This window comes from Alligator sinensis, unplaced genomic scaffold (assembly GCF_000455745.1).
Source record: "Alligator sinensis unplaced genomic scaffold, ASM45574v1 scaffold602_1, whole genome shotgun sequence".
Classification (NCBI taxonomy): domain Eukaryota; kingdom Metazoa; phylum Chordata; order Crocodylia; family Alligatoridae; genus Alligator; species Alligator sinensis.
In genome coordinates, this window is record NW_005841976.1 from 39,784 (window position 1) to 55,298 (window position 15,515).

At 45.2% G+C, this 15,515-nt stretch overlaps 1 protein-coding gene across 1 annotated transcript in view; it reads left to right on the plus strand.

The window, feature by feature from the left end:
• The window catches only part of SLC36A4 (solute carrier family 36 member 4), a 109,211-nt gene that overhangs the window by 402 nt on the left and 93,294 nt on the right, over window positions 1-15,515 (plus strand). The window contains exon 2 of the mRNA XM_025200836.1: window positions 13,879-14,002. Within this exon, the coding sequence (XP_025056621.1) occupies window positions 13,879-14,002 (124 nt within the window). The remainder of the gene's footprint in view (window positions 1-13,878; window positions 14,003-15,515) is intronic.

The window sequence follows — 15,515 nt, forward strand, 5'->3', positions numbered from 1 at the left end:
TCTAGGGGGAGGGGCAGGGACAGGGACAGAGACAGGTGCTTGGATGCCTGAAGGGGGGTGCGTGGGGCAGGGGCTGTGCTCCTTCCAACCTCTTTCACAAAGGCCCCCCTGCCCATGAGGATGTCCCTAAGACACAGCCATGTCCCGGGTCCTTCCGCAGGGTGAGCTGGTCCCCAGAGACTTTGCACATCGTGGCCTGCTTCCAGTGCTACACATGGAAATGGGAAACCCCCTCCCTCGGTTGCTCCTGCAGCTGTATGGCTGAGGGCGAGCAAAATTTGGGGGGCATCTGAAAGGCCTGCACGTAGAACGCGTGCCAGAGGATTTGGAAGTATCTGAAGCCCCAGGCGGGGGCGGAGGGGAGGATGGTTGCCGGTAGCAGGGCCACATATGGTTCTTGAATGATTCAAACAGATTAGGATTTGATTGGGCTAACTTGACCTGGAATAGAAATTTTTTTCCAAAAACAAACAAAGATGGGGGGCAGCTAGGGGCAGTCACACAACCCATGAGCCAGAGCTGTTTTGGAGGGAATGAGGGATAATGCAGAGTCTTAGTGTATTCCCAGAATAAGAGGCAGCCCTGCATCCCAGCGCTGGCTAAGTGCTTACCTACAGGGGGGTTGTACGGCTCGTTTTACCATGTCTGCACAAAGCCTGAGCCCACACCGTGCAGGTACCACTCAGTCGCTCCTCAAATGTCCCCAGGTTGACTGACCTCTCTATTTATTCTCTAGATTTATATCCTGCCCTACCCAGAGACTGGTGGTGGCTTGACATTATATTGCAAAATGTAATGTTCTTCTCTGAGCTTCAATTTAGCAGCTTAGACAGAAGGAGAACATCCCTTTTCAGACGGTTTCTTTTTTTTTCATACAGAAGTAGGGCTAGAAGGAATCTCCTGAGGTTATCTGGTTCAGCTCCTTGCCTGAGACAGAACCATCCCTATCTAAACCATCCTACACAATCCGTAATCTAAACTCTACATAAGATGACCGTCAGCCCTGACACAACACAGACCTAATTCCCTACCTGCCATAGGCAAAGCAGGGGAACCACAGCAGCCAGTGCCCTGCTTCTGTGAAATGTTGTCAGTATACGCTGAAGAGATCCTGGGTAAATGGCCGTGCCCCCTGTACAGAGGAAGGCAAAACCCCCCACAGTCCATACCAGTCTGACCATGGGGTAAAATTCCTACCTCACTCTGGCTATGGCATCAGTCTGACCCTGAGCAGTGGGGCAAGACTCTTTAGCCAGAAACCTAAAACATATCCTTCCTCTTCTTTGCTGTTGTAATACACTATTTGAATCAATATTCTGCTTTCCCCATTCTTCAAATCCCCATTTAATTCTCTTCCAGGCCCTTTTGCAATAGGAATTTTGCACTGTCTAGATATTTTCTAACTTCAGACTGGGAATCTGAGCTGACTGTCATGGGCTTTAGAGCAAGGAACTTTGAGATAAAGTTCATTACAGTTGGTCTCCAGATCTCACTTTTTAGATATTAGGCAGTTTAACCGTTATTGATAGTTTCCCTTGATTAACCCTTATCTCTTTTGTGTCACAAGTGTATTATCATTTGAAACATTTAAGAAGCTTTATGTGCATATAGTAGCACACTGTTTCCACTTTATTTAGATGTGCAGTGGGGATTTCATTAAATGTCCAAGTTATCATATGCTAGATATGTTGCAGAATATGTCACATTTTGTGATGTGTCATAGGCTAAATTAGAAGTTTGCATCTTCATATATAAGTTTAAAGGATTACATACATATTTGTTTCAATGCTTTTCTATGCAATCTTTCTGTGTAAAAATTGTCAGTAACTTAGCACAGTTAAAGTGAAATTCTACTGCATTACTTCCATTGTCAATAAGCCTTTTCCTTCTAAAGTCAAAAGTTTAGAGAAAGTTCATGCATTTCATGTGATGTGGAAGAACAGGTTCTACTGTGTTTAACTGTAGCCAGCTGGATAAGGGTTTCTCCAGTAAACCTTTACAGAGAAGAGCAGAAGAAATTTAGATTCCTTAGATCAGGGGGTTTTCAACCACTTTTAGTCTAAGTACCCCCGGCGGCCGCACACTGAGTCAAGGGGGGAAGCGGGTGGGGGAAGGGAGTGCATGGCTGGATGTTGAGGGGGAGGGATAGCATGCAGGCAGACACAAAGCAGGGAGGTGGGGATGGCGCGTGGGTGGGCGGGGACAGAGCACCACCAACTCCCAGGAGCAGGGCTGGGGCAGGGTGGGGAAGCTCACCAGGCTGGGGTGAGGGCAGTGGTACCCCTCTGCAGGGCAGGGAAGCTCACCACGCTGGTGTGTGGCAGCAGTGGCTGCTGCATGTGAGCTTCCCCACCCCGCAGAGGGGTGCTGCTGCCCTCGCCCTGCCCTGGCCCTGCTTCTGGGAGGCGGCGGCATTGCGTCTCCACCCACCTGTGCATACCCCTAAGACCAGTCGAAGTACTTCCAGGGGTATGCATACCCCTGGTTGACAACCCCTGCCTTAAATGACTATAATAGTCAAGTAATAAATAATATTTTTATTATGTAACTATTGTATGTTTTCAGAAGTATTTTTATTTAGTAAAATCTAGATTTGGCTTGTATTTAGCGAAGGTTACTTTGCCTTTATAATCCTTATAAGCAGGTGTAACAAGTCTGTCTTGTACTGCTGGTTAATTTGACTAACCAGTTGAATGGGATGCCTCTGAGTATCAGGCAGGGGCAGTGTGAGGCCCGTGGAACCTGATCCCACCTGGGAGGAATTGGGCTCTAGCTAGGTGCGAGGCCCAGTCTGGCCCACAGGCTGGCTCCATACCATTCACCTGGCCTGCTGAGCTAAAAGTGTGAGCACCACTGGCTTACACTGTAACTAAGTGCACACTAAATGTTGCCATCTACTTTAATATATGTGCTACATTTAAGTTCACCGGAAACAGTGAAGAAGAGGCAGCTGCTACTGAAAGCATTCACAATGGTGAGAAGTTGTTTTAGGGTAGCTAATACTGCAGTACCATAAGCAGCACTTAAGTACACAGTGTTTTCACTAGTCCCAAAACTAACTAGCTCTCTTCATTTTCAAGGCTTCAGTTTTGCAACAGTCTATTCCAGGGGTTCCCAAATTGTGGTACATGTACCCCTTGGGGTATATAAGACATCTCTGGGGGGTATATGGGAGAAATTTGTGTAATGGCGGATTTCAGTTATTATAATAATGGGTATTTAAGGGGTTAAAATAAGAGATAAAAAGTATGCTGGTAGGGTTATGTGGGCAGCTGGTAAATCTGCAAGTGGGTACGCAATAAGAAAATGTTTGGGAACCTCTGATCCTCAGAGCAGACATGTATGCATGAATCAAACTATTTCCTTTGAGTAAGAGTTTTAGGTTTATAATCTGAATTAGGAATTCTGAGTTCTGATTCAAGATCATTCAACTAATCTTTATTTATGTGAGAAAAATTTCTTCTTCATTTCATAATTTTTTTTTTTTTTACGTTATATGAAGTGTTGCTTTATAAGTTGGTAAACGTACTGTGCTATACAAATTCTTTTTATGAAGATACTAGTGAATTGCCCATGAAGAATGATGGAGGGGACAGAAGGGCGGGTGAGGCCAGCACCGTGTCACCACCACCCTGCGCCTCTGCTGCTACCGCCTCCAAGGAGCAGGGCCCTTATATAATTGTGATGTAGATTCTTACATACACCTGAACATCAAAATCTACCAAGAGGACATTTCTTTAGAGTCTACTTATGAGGCTCTGGATTTTCACAGTATTTGTGCTGATCAGTCGATAGATGATGTATGTTAGGACATGTTTTGTACTCTTATATCCTGAATCTTTTTGAAGTCCTATTTTGATGTATACAGGCAAAATATATCCCCTTCCAGTTTAGTATAGCATTTAACAACATGGTAAAGATAAGAAATGAAACTCACATTTCATTGACAGTGAGAGATAGCTGGAGCTGATCAAGAACTTTCTGACAAGGCACAATTTCTTTAGAAACTGCTGATTTGTCAAAACGAAAATATTTTGCAGAAACTTTTTTATTTTGATAAATGTGTGTTGGACCACAGGCAGGATTCAGAGTGACTGGTTTCCTAGCCCCATGCCTGAATGAATTACTTGGGAGGCCAGGCATTCAAGGTCACAGATCCAGTGCATGGCCATTCTCCCCCACTAGACTGCTCTTGGCTGGACACCCTGGGGCTTCTAGCCTCTGTTGTAGAGTTGGGGCGTGGAAGTCAGTTTGCTGCTCCCAACCACAGCTGCAGGGCAGGCCATTCTCCTCACTAGATTGCTCTTGGCTGGACACCCTAGTGCTTCTAGTCTCTTCACTATAGAGTTGGTGCCTGGAAGTGTTGAAAACTCTGCCTTTGGTAGGGATTCAACTTCTGAGATTATAGCAGGGTGTCTGAGGCTTTGTCTGTAGACAGAAACAAAATAGGCAAAAATCATGTTGATTTCATTCAGTAGCTTGCACTGGGAAGCATTTGTCATTCTGGAAACACTGTCATTGTTCCCAAAATGAGATTTTTCAGAAATTGTTTCACAGGAAATCTCATCCCCCTGAAATTTCCTGTCTATCTTGTCAGGTTCTCCCAACTGTAGAGGGGAAATTGGATAGGCTTCTTTAGGTATACCTGGCCTGCTTTTTTAAAGGGAAAACTGGTAAGTTGATATTTTACTAGTCGTGTGCTCAGATCATGTATATTACATATCCATTTGTAATAACTGGAGTAACATAAATGCTTTGGCAAAGTAGGACCAGAAAACACAGTGGTAGAGAATGGTTAAGTCACGTACCATGTTCTACTTGCACCTTGCTTCTACCAGTGCTGCCATCACTAGAGATACAGTGGTAAAAATTACAGGTCCAACCCTGACTTTTGCCACTGTGTAGCCAAAGTGTTTGTGCCCAAGTTCATATGAACCAAATGGAGCATGGTATTCTGAACAAAAAGAGACTGAGGATAATGTGTGTTGAGGCTGGGTAGTATGCGACAGAAAGGTAGAAGGAGGTCAGGGGATCAGACAAGCTTGTAATAATAGCTCTGTAGTTTGGAAGGTAAAATTACCTCTGGGAATATTGGTGGTGCTGCTTTTTGCCTTTTTTCTTTCAGGTGAACTGGACTTGTGTATAGATTAAAGGTAGAACAGCCTGAGGAATATTCTGAAGCTGTGCCAGTTGTACCTGTATCATCATAGCTTGTTAGATAGAATAATACTGAAAGGTAATTGCAAAATGGAATGACAAACAACTAAGCAGATGAGCTTAAAATGTTGCTTTGAGATGTTAGTCTGTCCTCCAACTTTGATTGAACTGTTATGCCACTCAGTTATCCAGATGGGGGAACAGCAGAAGAAAGAGACGATTGTCCATCAGTCATTTTTTTTCTCTACTAGCACTTTCCTTGTGTCCCTCAGAAAAAAATGACATCAAAGCTTCCTTAAAGAAAAGTCCTTGGAGCAGCTACATTTTGCTTATCCAGCTTCCTCTTTAAAACTCACCTGTCTTCATCCACATTTGTCAAAGACAAGGCAGCTGCTGTATTGTGTGTGCTGCTTATTATGTTATTCATAACCATCTCTTACCTGTTTTTTTATTTGTGCCTAAACATGTCTCATTCTCTAATTAAATTATTAGCTGTTTGGAGCAGGAGCTGTCTCTTTACCTGATGTTTGGTGATTAGCACAATGGGGTCCTGATCACAAATTAGAGCTTCTGGACATTCCTGCAGTACAAACTGATATTTGCCTAAGCTCAGTACCTCTACAGGCAAGGGGCTCCATCAACACCTAAGGTTGAGCTGTTTGTTGGTGACTGCAGAGGTGTAGAAGTGGAACTGTTACTAATGTATGTTTAATTTGGATGATTAAATAGATCACACATGGTGCCCTGAGCCACAGCAAACCTTTTTTTTTAACCTTTTTTTGCTAAGAAAATGTCATTGACCTGCTTACAGGGTCAAAGGAGCAGCTGCAGTTTCTCTGAATGTGGATTATGGAGCATTGATAACCAGAGGGAATGTACATTTTTGATTGTACTTCCATCAAAATTATTCAAATTTGTATTGCTTTGATCTAAAACTTGTGGAATGGGGGCGGGGGGAGTGTAGCTCATCATTCAGCCTGTTGTCTAGTCCAAGATTTTATACTTTAGGGGAATGTGATGTTCCTGTCGGCCACGAAGCAGCATTATTTCACGCTTCCTCCATCAGAAATGCCTCTTTCCTCCCTCTGAAAAACTACATGCTTCTGCTGTCTTTTACAAATGGTCTGTGCCTGAGAACAGTTTGTACACACAGTCTGTCTCAATCCAAAGTGTGCAGGCAGAGCAGCAGTGCAGGCAGTGGACTTACTTTTTTGAGTCAACATACTTGATTCCCTTCCTTTATATTTTCCTTGCATTTGCATAACTACACAGTGGCATCAGGAATTATGTGCTCGTATGCAGTGCTGTTGATTGCAAGGGAAACAGACTCATGTAAATTACAAGGAGGATAGAAGTATTCTGAATTTATTCTTAATGGGAACATCATGGGGGTCTTCTCACTTTGAATGTACTTTGCAATGCTAGAAGCTGTAATAGTGGCTTTAAATTGCTTGCCTTTCTGCTGGGTTTTTTCTTTTGTGGTCACTATAATTTGGGATTATTTGTGTAGGTTATTTTGAAATCATTGCTTTTGTCATATTAAGTCTCTTTGTACTCCACTGAAATACCTCTTGCCAAAATCTCTTATGACTTTTTCTTAGCCAAATCCTTAGAACTAGTACTCAGCCGTCATACTTAATGAACTGTCAGATTCCTTCAACCTTCTCAGCCATACACTTTTCTTCCTTGGATCTCCTGAATGTATTTTAACAACACATGCAGCAGCAGGACGTTGACCACTGTTGTCCACTTGCTTTACCTGTGGCAGATTAGATTGCTTTGTGGCTGTGTGACAGGTTGGCCCGTGTAATTTTATTAATAGGTTAGTTAAGGATTTGCTTGGGATGCTTTGGATAGGGCTGATCCTGCTTCAGGCAGGGAGTTGGACTAGATGGATGCTTGTACATGTGACAAAACTGGTGTTTAAAGTGGCTTAATTGCCCTTTTGCAACGCTTTAATGGCGTTATTGTTTACACATTTGGTGGCATCTTCCGCTTTAATTACATGATGATGTACACCTTTGACAGTGTATTTCACTTTAAATTACTTTGTTACATAGCAAGGCAAAACCAATTGGAGGTATTTTAGTTTGCTACATAATAAAATGCAATGGTGCATGGGGTGCTGGAAGCCCAAATGTGCTCGGGGAAGCTCGGGCTTGGCGGGCTTCAAGCAGCCCATGCATTGTCCCCGCCACCTTCTACTGCCAGCAGACCCAGCTTCCCTCCTACTGCCTTGCCGCACTGCCCTAGGGACAAGCCAGTCTATTCCCAGACAGTCCCAGGTGGCTGGGATAGTTCACGAGGTGCTGGAGCCTACCTGCCTCTCAAGCGGCCAGGGGGGCTAGCTGCTGGTGGGCCAAGTGGCCCCTGAGCTGCGGGGGACCCCGGACCTTCCCTCCATGGCAGTGGTGCCCCCAAGGTGGCACCCGTATGCTAGCACCCAGCCTGGGAGAGGCAGGTAGGCTCTGGGGAAAAAAAAAAAGATCAGGCCCCTCACTGTTTTTTTCTGATGGAACCTGTGGCGGGGGGTGGGAGCAGGCAGGGGAGGCAGGAGAGCTGATGGGGAGCTGTGATGTATTTTGACGTCACTTGATGTCACGGAAGTCCCTACATTGAAATGGTGGGTTTTTAAATGACACAATTAAAAACCCACTGTTTCAATTTAGGGAGAACTGTACCTCTTACACGTGTACAAGCACCCGATCACCTTCAGAGGTCCATTTCAGCTCCACTTTTCCATGATTCTGTGGGCACATCTTAACATGCCCCTTTTAGGTACGATTAGCCTAAAATCACTATTCTAAGGCACATTAAGGGTGCGGGTCTACACATGCGTTCCCTTAATATGTCTTAAAAAATGGCAAATTTTAGGCTAGTCACGCCTAAATTTGATATTTCCATAAAGCAGATATCAAATTTAGGTGTGAATAGTTGAGGCACCTTAAGGGATGTGTAGATGTCTTAAGGCACCTTAATGCTGTGTATGTCAACTGAGCAAGCCATAGCTGAGCCTGTGGGGCTGCTCACTGCCTCTGGGTGCCACCAAGAAAAAGAAGCAGGGTGTGCTATTTTCCAAGGCGCCGACACTGAAGCTGGAGTAGCGGTTCTGGCAGCAGCAGTACTTGTCAGTGTGCCGACTGACTTGGGACACTGACAGCTCTGACAGGATACCTTCACAATGACTGCAGTGATGGAGCTGACGATGGGAAAGCCATGCTGAGAAAACCCAAGGGCAAATTGGAAAATGAATAATTTCTCTGAAGCCATGTCCCCACGAGTGCTTCAGCTTGCCTGCCCCGGCTCTGCTGGCTGACTTCTCTTCCTTCCACCCTGCTCCCACCACCCTTTGCTCCCCTCAAAGGAGACAGACTTGTCGGCACAATGACAAATACCACTGCTGCCAGAACCACTGCTCCAGCTCCAGCGTCTGTGCCTTGGAGAAAAGCCCCTGTTGCTTCTTGGTGGCTTCTGGCAGCAGTGCAGTGCCCCGTGAGCTTGGCTCTGGCTCATTCTCAATTGGTGCTGGAGAGGCAGGAACATGGGCTGTCGCAGGCCTCTAGGGACTGTCCAGGGTGCTGTGGTGTGCATATATAGGTGTGGGTACAAGTCTCTGAGGGTTCTCCAGCCTACATAATGCTCCTTGTAACTGCCTTGGGTCTTCTTGGTTTCCAAGAAGCTTGCACTCATCTTCTGCAGTCCCCTGCCTCTCTCTAGCTATTCTTCCATGCTAGCACGGAATAGTTTGGAAGCAGTGGTCTGACAAAGAGACAAAGGAGGAAGGAGCATTTTCTGCCTTCTACCTGTTAGCGGGGAAAAAAAAAGCAAAGCCTACTTTGCAGATTTTAAAAAGAACTAGCATTATGGAAGACTGAACACAATGGACAATAATCACAGGAGTTGTTTTTTTTTTTTTTTTTTGTAAAAATATATTTCTCTCTCTATATATGGTTATATATACCTAAACTGATCCCATTACAGAAGAACCACACCTGTGCTCCCGTGCACTTGTGCACCTGTACAAAGGCCTGCTGGCCACCTGTACCTGTTACAATATCCACAAACCATGCACAAAACACACAAAATATACACTCAGTCCTATCTGGTCTTTCTGACCAGTCTTCCCTTCACATCTATCCATACCCCACTTCCAGGGTCAGGTACTCAGTTCATGGGGACTCTTCGCCATTGTCATTCCAGCTTCTACTGGAGGACCCACTACTGCTACTGTTGTCACTGTCTTCCATTTCACTTTTCTGTTCCCCTTTTCTGCTGTCATCACTCTCTTCTTCCCTCAGCAGGGGTTGTAACCCACTAGACAATAATCACAGGAGAACTACCATGCATCTGTACATTCACAAAACACATGATAATTCTCCTGTGCTTACTCTTCATTGTTCTCAGTCCCCCTCAGTGCTGACTCTCTTTGAAGGCAAGGTGAATATACATTTTTGACTTCCTCTTCACTCCCACAGCTGAGCCGCACCTTTCTTTCTGTTGCACTGATTCTTGTTTCTTCCCTAGCCTTAAGTGACTGGCAAACATCACCAAACAGAGCCCCAAACAGTTTACCCAGAATCCATCTCTTGCCCTCTCTTAGCCTGTTGCATATGATGTGTGGCCCCGCCCTTCATGAGATGGAGCCAGACCAGGTTGTCCTGTGTCTCATCTGCATATGTATTTTTTGAAGCTCCCAGGATTCTTAACAAGAAGTCACGACAAGTTGTCTCTAAAGCCCCAGATCTGGTGCAGGAGGGAAGATGCTTGCCTGGTGGTAAGGCCACAGTCTTGACAATTGAGCTCTGCTCAGTCAGATTTTGGAGCTTGGCTGCTGGGTGTTACCTGATAGAATTCGGAACAGATTTGGCCTTGATAAAGATTAGAAAAAGAATGATAAAAAAAGAAGGGGTAGATTCCTGTCAGTATGTTTACCTCATGTCGGTGACGTGTTTTATATTCACGTTCCATGTCGGTTGTGTTTCAACAATGTCATCAGTGGTTTTCTTTACTGAGCACATTCTGCTTTTGGCAGCAAGGGAGTGGTTTCTATGTCAATGGCTGCTGCTTCCCGGCTGCCAAATTTCTGGACTTCTGGCTTGTAACATGGCTCCATTGGCCAGATGTGGCTATGGGCCAGGAGTTGGGCATGCTGCACTGGGACATCTGAAGAGAACAGAGGGAAGGGACCTGTATGCCCAGAGAGCTTTTGCAACAGTATATACTGCTATTTGTCTTAAGGTTGAGAGGAAGCTGCAATGGTGGCTGTGGCCAGGAGCTATGGGAGAAGCAAGGACGCTTGTGGCTGGTACAGACATGGGCAAGCTCTGTGGCATGGCAGCAGCCTGCCTCCCTCAGTAAGAGCTTCCTGTGCAGCCCTAGCTGTGGTTCCCTGAGGCTCTTGGCTTGAGGAAGATTTCTTGCCCCCTGGTCCTTAAGAGGAAAGAAACCTTTGATGCAGCAGCGTGCTGGGGCTGGCAGTGGCTACAGTGCCAGGAGCTGCATGGTCAGGAGGCAGTACGGGGCTATGCAGGCTTGGCTCCAGCCCACTCTCGACCAGTGCTGGGGGGAGGTAGAGGTAGGGCTGGGGCCAGGCCAGTTGCATCCAGGGGGACTGGAAGCTCTCATCCCCTTGGCTGGTGCTGGGCTGCACCACCCGGCTACATTGTTGTGGGCTTCCAGGGGTTGTCCAGGGTGCTGCCCAGGGCAGGCTGCAAAGGCGCATTAAGTTTAGGCACATGTAAATTCATGTGTAGATGTGACTTGTGGTTCTCAAAATCTTGTATTCTGTCATTTCTTGATTTTCCTTCAGAGTGTCCTTCAGCTTCATTTGGTGACCCTACTGAGCTCTATCTTTGATCACTATTTTCCCTGCATAATCTCATGCGCAAACACAAATTTAGCTACCTGCTCTGTGCAAAGGTAGCTGCATAGATCTGCTCCAGAGCTGTGTCCTACTGTCCAAACTAAATCTTGGTGTATGTCTCTGATACCTTGAATGTCTTGCCTTCAGCTCAAGTTCACTATAGCAAAAATAGAATTTTTAATTCTCTTCTTCCCATCCCTTCTTTGCATGAGAGGCGATAGTATCGAAAAAAACCTCTTAGATGACCAGGTGGTTTCATGGGGAGGTTAGGCAGTAGGAAGGGCTACAATTTAAAGGGACAAATAACTCATCGTCATAGTTATTCCATTTCATTCAAAACTAACAGAAGGTTCTTTTGAGGATGTCAAACCAAGTGTATCCAAACTAAATGGTTAAGGATTTTTTTTGGGTGGGGGGATAGTCAAGCTGAAGGACAGGCAAGTTCAGTCACAGGTAAAATGTCTATGTTTTTATAGCTTGAGCCTTTTAACTCTGTCGCTGATGACCCAATGCTAAACAAGTTAAAATGTTAAACCTTGCACTGGAACCTGTAGTTCAGGTACTACACAAACTTTTAGCACTGGGCGTGGTTTAAAGAAAAGTTCTTTTTTCCACTTCTTCCCCAGAGACTATACTCTTTGATATGCACTAGTGTCAGTAGAAGATTGTCCAAGATGACAAGACCAGGAATTTTACAATTGGTCCCAAGAGGCTGAGCTGACAGTTGGAAGGTTAAGGGTAGAAATGCTTATGACAGTTCTATGAAAAATGTTAGGAAATGTCTGTAGAGGCCAAGCAGCAGCAACACGTAGATGAGAGAATATTACTGAGAAGATTTGGCTTAACTGGCATATCATACAATTTATGGGCAAGGATAGAAAGTGCAGCTATATTTAGTGCAAATTGAAATGTTCCCGGTTGCAAAAAGATATTTAAGACTTTTTTCTAATACTAGGGATTAAAGAGTATTTCCATGATCTTCTGTCTTATTCATAGGGGATCCCTTTATCACAACATGGCAGGCACACAGGATTGAAATGAGTTTTTGCTTGTCAGATGTATTTGCTCTGGCATTTCTAACAGGGAACGGGAGGCCTTCACAAGGCAGGAAGATACTTTAATTGATCTAGTTATAACAGCTCAGACAGGCTCCCTCTAGGCTGGGTGTAGGGCCCCTTGAAGAAGATGCTGGAGGTATTTGAACACCAGTCTCAGAAGGCCCCTCCCGTGGGCTGATATGATGAACCTCAGGTGAAGCTGCCTACTAGAGAGGAATAACAGGGAGCCTGGGGCTCCTGTTACTTTGAGAAAGAGACTGCAGCAGAAAGAGCCCCAGGCAGTTGAACAGGAGTTAGCTCCAGGAGGGAAGGGAGCAACTGCAACCTAGGCGCAGTAAATTGCCCATTAAGATGAGTGGGCACACCTGCAGCTTGTCGGGAGCAGGAGAAGCCCAGGGAATATAAGCCTGGGTTTCTGAGTCTTGCAGGAAGAAGAGCTCCTGCCTGCTTAGACTGGTGGGGGAGGGGGAGCTGCAGGCCATGGCAGGTACTCCCAGGGCTGGGAGAGCTGGAGAGTGGGAAGATTGTCCTATAGTGGTATGATGGTCCAGAGGGGGGACTTTGAGTTAAAGCTGTTGCTTGTGTTTTTTTTGTTCTAGTTTTAGATCAGAAGACTGGACGTGGCTGATAGGGGAGGAAAGGAGGTCACAGGGGTACCCAAGGGGCCCATGAGGTTTTGTTTCCCCCTCTGGGATCAGGCTTCAGCCCCCTCAGCCTCATCCTGCCCCTGTTGCCCCCTCTGGGTGCATACTCCAGCCCTCTCAGCTTCAGCCTGTCCCTGTTGTCCCCTCGGGGCTCCAGCTCTGGCTCCAACCTGCTTGGCCTCAGCCTTCAGAACAGTCCTGAAATGGGACTATTAATTCCTAGTCCCAGGCTGAATGACTCTGGGATGGCATTTGTTCTAGACTCCAGTATCGCGCAGGGATCCAGGTTTTCTGTTTACTGTGAAAAAATGCAGGAAACGGCAAGTTCCCCCTTACAGACTGGCAGAGTTTCAGTTTTTCGAGTGGCAGTAGTGGGGGCAGTGGTGGCACACTGTTGGGCAGGCAGGGGGGGCCTTGCCATGCCAGTGTGGCTGGTGTGGGGTCCTAGGGAGAGGGCAGCAGGGCGGGTAGTCCTGAGCCCACAGCAGGCAGCCTGCATTCTTCCTCACCTTCCATGGGCTCAGCTTGTCTCTGCTCAGGCTGTGCCACTGGGGAGAAGGGAAGTGGGAATAGGCGGGCATGTGTCCCACCTTTCCATTTTGAAAAGGTGTTCACCCTAAACATGGGTGTGGCTATGGGGGCTGCAGAAGGCCACAGTTAAGAGCTCTAAAATACTCTTGTTACACAATTACTTATGATGCCACTAGGGTGAATCTAATGTAGATGAACAAACCATTGTGTAACTATAGTATGTCAGAACACGTTCCAATATGCTGTATTAGCATTTAAAATAAATAGTTTTGAAGACTTCTGCATTGTTAAGATGTAAACCATGATGAAAATGGTGTTGATGAGTTTAATCTTATTAGAGCTAATTAACAAAACCAGTTCTGTACCTCTGATCACAAAACAAGCTGAATGTGAGGAGGATAAACATTGATATTTTTAAGTATATGGTGTATACTATATACTTTTTTATATTTTTTTAAGTGTATATGTGTATACTATAGCAAATTGCTCTTAGTGACTTTGCAGGTAAAGTTAATGACATTTTAAATAGTTCAAACCCAGTTTTGCTTTTAAAACATGTAGATTTACATAATATTCCTAAATTTGTTTATAAAACCATACTCTGTTTTATTAATGTGCTACACAGACATGGAAGTAATGAAGCCTTTAATTGAAGAACAGAATTCAGACAGCATCTCTGATGAAGAGCATGAAAATGAATTGTTGCCAGTTGAGAAGCATTACCAACTTGATAATCAAGAGGGCATTACGTATGTACTGTTCTAAATGTCATCTTCTTAAAACACAATACCTCTAAGCTGTTTATTGGAAATATTTTCCTTACTTTTAATGTTTTTTTCCTGTGATCTGAAATTATATATGTAATAATTTATTTTATATATATGTGTGTGTGTGTGTGTGTGTATATATAATACTACATTATAATGTTTGTTTATATATGTATACACACACTATATATATTTACGTATACTACATAATTATTATGTATGTTAAATATATATAGTGTGTGTATATGTATGCATATAATACTGTTATAAATATATACATGCTACACCATTACACACACACACACACACACACACACACACACACACACATACTCACACTATACTGTTCTAGATACTATATATAATAGTGTTTATAGTGCATATTGGAGAGCACAAAAAACAATTGTGCATATATTATACAGTGCTTCTCATTACAGGTTTTTTTGGAGGCCAGCCCCTGATGCAGGCCTGATTTCAGTAGGTCCTCCTTTTTTTCAGAATGTGACAGTGCAATAGTGATGAAATAGATATTTGGAATTATTTCACTATGCAAAAACTGTTTTGAGTTGTTCAGAAAACAAGCACCATATTTCACAGTGTACTGGTTGACACGGTGTATAAGTCGACCTCATTTTTCTGATCCAAAAAGTTAGGAGTTTCATAGATCTGGTGTATATGTCTACCTAACTTTTTGGATCAGAAATATGTGGTGGATTTATACTGGACCCTGTGTGCCCTCACTGTGGGCCAGGCACCCGGGGAGTGAACACGTAGTGCAGTGCCATTCTCAGGGGACAGGGTTGGGCTTGGTGCTTGGCTAATGCAGCCCCATCCCCTGTGAGTGGTGCTGCCTGGGCTGTACCAGCCAAGCGCTAAGCACAGTGCTGTTCACCAGGGATGGGGCTGCGCCAGCCGAGCACCGAGCCTGGCACCACTCATAGGGGACAGGGCCAGGCTCAGCACTTGGCTGGCATGGCCCAAGCAGCGCCACTCAGGGACAGGGCTGGGCTTGGCGTCCAGCTGAGCAGTGTCTCCATGGTGATGGCAAGGCCTGCAGGCTGTGCTCGGGCTGGGCCTGGGCCCCATGGCCTCTAGCAACAGGGACGCTGTTGGCAGGTGAAGAAGGTTGGATCGGGTAGGGGCCAGGCTGGGGCGGCACTGGGGTGGGGGTCAAAAGTATTGATACAATGTTTAAGATGAGGTGGAAATTTAAAGGTAAATATTAGAGGTGCACCAATACAACAGTCCAATATTGGATCAGTACCGATATAAAAAGATTTTGCTGTATTGGATATCAGCCTAATGGGGCCGATAATTTGGCTGATAAATGCCTGTGCTGTATGTAGCCACAGCGCAGCACAGTGCAGAGTCAGCAGCATGGAGAACTGCCTCCAGCTGGTAAGTCGGAAGGGGAGGAGGGAAGGAAGGGGTGTGGGGGGGAGGTCAATGCTGGGGTGAGGGAGGGAGGGAGAGGGCAGGGGCAGGCACTGCCCAG